At 33.3% G+C, this 6,399-nt stretch overlaps 1 protein-coding gene across 1 annotated transcript; it reads left to right on the top strand.

Moving 5' to 3' along the window:
* Window positions 1–3,976, top strand: LOC127863394 (uncharacterized). Its single transcript, XM_052402914.1, has 4 exons — window positions 1–632; window positions 830–970; window positions 1,216–1,368; window positions 3,075–3,976. Exons 1-4 carry the CDS (start codon window positions 287–289, stop codon window positions 3,155–3,157), a joined length of 723 nt encoding a protein of 240 aa, XP_052258874.1. The 5' UTR covers window positions 1–286; the 3' UTR covers window positions 3,158–3,976.
* Window positions 3,977–6,399: the final 2,423 nt, after the last annotated feature.

The following is a 6,399-nucleotide window of genomic DNA, read 5'->3' as shown; positions in this document are numbered from 1 at the left end:
GGTCGAATACTTTTTGTTGTTAAACATCATATTTATGCTATAAGGATATTATAATATATTTCTTTACATTGTGTAAAGCTATACTAGGTTAAAATGCTCAACTCTGTAAGTTAATGATTTTAAATTAAATTGCAAATATATATGTTGACCTTAAAATATCAACACTTAAATTAAGATTTCCGTCATAAAAAAAGCTATTTCCGTGAACTGCTCAGGTCTGTGTAACCAATTACAATGGATTAGTAATTGTGTTTGACGTTTATGGCCTGCGAAGTTTATTCAGCTTATGGTTTGTGATCAATTGTTGTGTAACTGCCTCGGCTTTACCATGTTTATAATTTCGTGTTATTCAAAAATTAATGCGAAAGTAAGAGCGGTTATAATCACTATAGTACTGATGTGTCTCTATATCGAAAGGCCTCTTATGAATATGGCAGTGGATATGTTCAAACAGACATCTGGCAATGGCAATTTTAGCAGATACGGACATTTCCTGAAAATCACCATTCGCCATGAATCTCAAAACAGAAGTTGCGAAGTGAAAAACATTGATGACTGTGCGTATCGCGCAGGAAATAGCACAGTTGCTACTGACACAACATATTGCTGTGAGGATTACATGGATGACGAAAGTATGATATAACCCTAATGCCTCATACTCTTCTATTTAAATATCAGTATTTTACTCTCTTGTCTGCTAGAAATTGCAGATCAAATTATGATATAGAAAAAATGGAATTGTTATAAATTAACATGACATGATTAGGCGCCATTAATTACTTGACCCGATATCAATATCGTTTACACGTGTTAACTAATATATTTTCAGGCATCACGTATGTGATGATACGGGCAATTCACGTCGTCTTACTGCTGTGTGGTGTTCTCCTCGTGTGTATGTCAGCAGCATTCCTCGGAAAACGGAAGAACATTCAGTTCGAGGCAGTCGTGACACTCGGATTGTGCATCGGTAAGCTATGTGTTGAGGTATGCATATCTTTAATAATCAATCTATTACAAATCCTTTTCTCGCTAAGAGTTAGAATGAAATGCAGAGTTTTTATTATGAAATCATTTTGATTATACATATCGATACAAAAGCACGTTTTATTCCTCCAAGCTATGGCGAAAGTATATGTTCAGTTAAAAACGTTAAGGTGAAGCGTTTGTGGAATTAGTTCGTGAACTTATTTAGTTGTGTTGTCCTCATTTCAGAGTGTGTTATGATCGTTTGCTACATCCTCTTTGCGACTGTGGTTGCCAATTCATTGGGGTTCTCAACTGCTGACCTGACAACCTTCTTCTATTCAACGACCGTCATAACTGCTTGTCTTCTTACACTAACGTTCTGTACGCTCGCTATATCAGGTATACACATTATTTTTTATTTAACAATAAAAAAAGTTATTTTTGATAAACCTTATTTTGGATTTAAAAAAAAAATAACAAAATTTCAGTTATTCTTTTAGTATGAAAATCAATGCCATCACATTTGCGTAATTGACCTTTCGACAGCGAGAGTGAAGCCACGCCCACCGATTTCAAGGGGGGTCACTCCGCCGAAGTCCGTCATAAAAATGGCTACGCGAATCGGCCGCATAAGTGAACCAAAAAGGCCTCATGGTATACCAGAACGGCCATACAATAGTTTCTATTATCATTGAATAGTGGTGCTGAATATAATTATCATATCTATTAAATAGTCAAAACTTTTTTATTAGTCTACTTAAAAGCCGTTAAATTTATCATCAAAGTCGGCAAAATTATCGCCAATTATCGCATACAGTATGAATTGTTCGTTAGTCACAATATTTTTCCTTGAGTAATAGATGTTTCAGTTTTTTAATTAAAAGCCGTTAATTTTTGCAACCGATGGCAACATCGCAAATGTGGCACAGGTAAGTAAATTTATTATAATAGAAGACGAAGAACGTTTTTATTGAAATCCGATATAACACATATCTACAATGCGTTTGGTCAAAATGACCCATGCGCATTGTTATAATCGTATAACAAAGTCAAAGTCGTCAAAAAAGTAACATACACAATATATTATTATATATTATTATTTCCTCGAAAACTATCTTCTGCAATGTTTAAAATATAAAAAGTTGAAAGAATTTTCATGTACAAAAAAACTCGCTAATCAGACCGGGTTTTCAAAGGGTCATTCACAGTTTGCGGCATCTGTTTTGATAACGGATTAGTAGAAAGCCCACATATGGTGTAAAAAGACACTTATTGGCCCCTATTGATAATTACTTGCGCATTTGAAAATAGTTTCTTAACTTACATTAAATTTGGAAGACTTAAACCGAAAGAAATAAAAAATGTTTTATTCTATGTGATATTATTAAAAATAATAACTGATTGTCTTTATTATTACGATTTCATTAGCATTAAACAAATCTAGCAAAGTTTATAATGTCTTATTTATTTGCCGACTGCATTAGAATGTCAAATTTATTTAACGTTGGCCACCTTTGAAAAATGGTTTTAAATGTTCCTTTCTAATTTGTCTATATAGAGGATAAACAAGTACAAAGTTATACTCTTTTTTATAACGTGTCCGTTGCAAAACTTACATTTTCTATTTTCGCGTAGTATCTTATTATAACGACTGTGTTTTGCTTTCGGGCGATCGCTTAATATGTTGAGATTAAGCTGTTCGTGTGGACGACCACAAAGACGAATCCAACGTTTGAATTTTTCAAAATTAGTACCCGGTTGAGGGAACGGAAAAAACGTACTTCCATCTTTTAACCGTTCTGGATACCTTGTGTCTGAATAACAAGTGCCATAACAGCACCTTTCAACCATTTTCTTTGTTTAAAACAAAGAATTACGTATAAGCTTATGTGTCGGACAACGGCGAGTTTGACGGACAAAATGGCGGATAGTAACGGGCCTAATCTATGCTGTAATCTGATTGGTTAATAAGCCTGTCAATCAATCGGCTGTCGAAAGGTCAATTGTTCAACGGATTTGCCTATGCATGACATGGATTCAATTAAAGGCTGAGTGATTTAATGTAGAATGATCTATTTAAATAACTTTACTTTACTCTTTTGTAGTTGTGTCAGGGAGGAAACTTCCTTGGAGTAACGATGATAACGATAAAAGCGTCAAACCATTAATGCAGGCATGCAAAACATAAATGAGCGTTGTCCGTGATGGGTTTGATTTGCCGTGAAGAAAAAGAGCATAATTAATGAATGACAGATAATTGTTACCTTAGGACCAATTATTTGCTACTTATTGCATATTTATTGTACTATAATGCTGTGTATACCTGATATTCAGCTGTTCAATTCGATATCGCCTTTTTGTATTAAAATGTACAGTAGAAGATTAACCGTTATCTCACGTCAATTAACCAAGTTTCCGTTCAACAGTATAGTGACCTGAGCCTACATTTACGAACTTATGACATGTTAAGGAAATAAATAAAACACTTATTCTTCTAGTACATAATCGTGACTATTGGCGGCAGTTAATTTTGTATTGATAGGATATCCACAAAAGATGAACTCAGCTTTATATTTATAAACATTGTAATTTGCATGCCATATGGCGATGATTTTGCGTGTCTACTATTCGCTATGAGTGGTAATTATATCCGTGTGCGTTGGTGTTATTTTATCTTCCACGGTTTGAGTTCGATTCAAGCTAAAAGCATATTGAATTTAAGTTATGAATTTCATGTGACAAAGCGTTCATTGCTTATGTATGTAAAACATCAAAGATACTTTTTTTCAGAAATACGATCCAAAATAATACTGTTAAATAAATTTCATAACCACATCGATAGAAATTACGTGTCTTGCTGTCGATCGGATTTATATATATTTATATTCTCAAAGTTTGTTATCTTGCTATGTTGTTATACCTATTTACGTGACAGAACTCAATGTGCATATTGAAGTATGAAGACGATGTACTCTTTTACAAGTCTGAATAAAAAAGTATTTCTGTTTGTTTTTCTAACTGTTTGTGAGTCGTTAATGAGACATGCTCTTCTTTGTTTTATCACCAATACGCTTTTATAAATTGGTAAATCATTTGTTGGGAATGTATGATTACCGTATGATTGTTAAGAATTCATACGAATAGCGTTATTTTCCGAGACTGTACCTTTTTGATGAATCAACTAAAGACAAAAATACTTATTCGTGGAAAATATAACTTTTCGAAACTTTACGTCAGTTTTCCACTTTATTACACTAATTTCTAGTTGTAGAAGGTCACTTTGCTCTGAAGACTTTATGTCAGTGTTTATCAACCCACAAGGTATTCCCGTTTTCGTGTACATTAAAAATTATAGAAAATTGAAATGCAATATCACGTGTTTCATTCAAGTGAATCATTCCAACACTTCTTATAATTATATGATAATATTCAAAAGAACAGAAATAATTAATATTAATACGAATGTGTTGAAAGTCAGTAATTTCATTGAATCGAATGATGCAATGAAATTTTCAAGTGCTTATGTCATCAGTTATTCAGGTGCAGTTCACAAGGAAGGAATATACAGTATATAAATAATTGTTGAAGTTTTATTGTCTTACTTCCATCGAATATTGGCTTAACTGGAAAAGGAAATCCGTCTAAAATGTACAGAGCGGGTTATATGACACAAAATGCAATTCTATACATTCATTTAGCGGTAGGAGAAACACATTTTATTCACATTTGTTGTTGTTAAATGTATTTATTCGAAAAATCTTCATATTAACAAGTATATTACACAGCTTACTATAAAGACTATATACAATCATGCTTGTTAGACAATATTGCGAATTATACCATTTCAATACGAAGCTCAATAACTCACATAATACAGACCTTGTAACTGCTTCCATTTCTTCATCAATATCAATTGATATAATACATCCGTAAAATTGCCCGGCATAATTTCGTCTTCTACATTTGGCCTTGATAATAAGGCCGCACGACTATGCTCGGCTAAACTCGTTGTCAACAAATGAACGTATTTGCAAATATGCATGCCATTCTTAAACCTCAAAATAGAAGGCAAACATCAAAACGGGAACACACAAATATAGATTTCAAAATCGGATATTTAAATAAATACGCGAATAAATCGTACATGTCGTGTGACTTGCATGTTGTGAAATAATTTATTTCGAGTTGTGTTTACTTATTTTGTAAATGCCCGAAAAAAAAGAAAGAATCCCTACCCTCTGGCCCATCCGATGATTCCGGGCCCTGCGGATGATTTGTTTATATTGACACTTTTTGCACCAATGTTATATGATGACAGTGGCGACGAACTACAACACCCCTTCATATTGTTTACATTTACCGTTCACAAGGTATGGAACGCACTATATTCCTATTGATGAAAAATTGTAGAACACATTGTTCCGATTTTACTACGTACACATCATGGATAGTTTACCGACGTCTTAAACTTGCAACTGATGGCAAATTAAACACTTTGTTGAGTGTGAAAAAAGCATCATTTTTTGTTGCATGATAATGAATCAAGTCGATTTGGTCATTTTGTGGTTACCAAACCAACAGCGTCTATTCCACACGATGACAAGTAGCTCTATGTCGAACCTGTCATGGCTTTCGATGTAGACTAAAACACAAATCCATATAATACAGAATGTCTAATTATGTACCGGGGAAATTACTTCTGATTCGCTGTAGCAAAAGTAATATGCATAGTTTAATGCTATTAATGTGTAAACACTAATGATTGTAAAGCTGTAACATGAACACTTGAAAATAAAGCATACATTATAACGTTAAGGTTCATGTAGAGGCTTCATTTTGAAAAATGTGGGACCCCTAGCATTCAACTCAAATTTGACTAAAGGAAGAGTGCCACATTGATAATGTATACATATATGCTTTAATGGATGTTTTTCCTTCAAACTGCTACCAATTTTGTACATCAACGTATCATAACATCCACAAAATCAATCAAAATACAAAGAGATTTTAACACTAAAATATACATTATTTTCAAAAATCTGAACATGTTTATTCCACGTATTTCGGCGGAAAATTATATAACTAGTGAATGATATCGACATTGACGAGGGCAAGTTACGCTTAAATAGTAAAAAAAGTTTGCATATCTAGAAATATCAAAACTCGAACACATGCCATTTCATCACCATGGGGGCAGCCATTTTTAAATTAATAAAATAGAAAGAAACATGCTAAAAACTCACTCATCGCCTAATTGACATTCCATACGGTTGACGATGACAAATGCATTGGATTGTAATCTTTCCGTTGATGTTTGCAAACTGCACGATCAGACCTCATAAACACTCAAAAGAATAACTATGTAAGAAGCATTTCACCAATGTTTACAATCGTTGTCGAATCACATATACTTTATTATTGCGTATAAAA

Source organism: Dreissena polymorpha, unplaced genomic scaffold (genome assembly GCF_020536995.1).
Source record: "Dreissena polymorpha isolate Duluth1 unplaced genomic scaffold, UMN_Dpol_1.0 chrUn007, whole genome shotgun sequence".
Classification (NCBI taxonomy): domain Eukaryota; kingdom Metazoa; phylum Mollusca; class Bivalvia; order Myida; family Dreissenidae; genus Dreissena; species Dreissena polymorpha.
This window is presented reverse-complemented; position numbering and strand designations above follow the sequence as displayed.

Bases quoted from the DNA above. Each gene is read 5' to 3' on its own strand.
- LOC127863394 (XM_052402914.1), top strand. From the start codon at position 287: ATGGTTTGTGATCAATTGTTGTGTAACTGCCTCGGCTTTACCATGTTT. The intron at 633-829 runs GTATGATATAAC...ATATATTTTCAG, and splicing joins GGATTACATGGATGACGAAA to GCATCACGTATGTGATGATA. The intron at 1,369-3,074 runs GTATACACATTA...ACTCTTTTGTAG, and splicing joins CTGTACGCTCGCTATATCAG to TTGTGTCAGGGAGGAAACTT.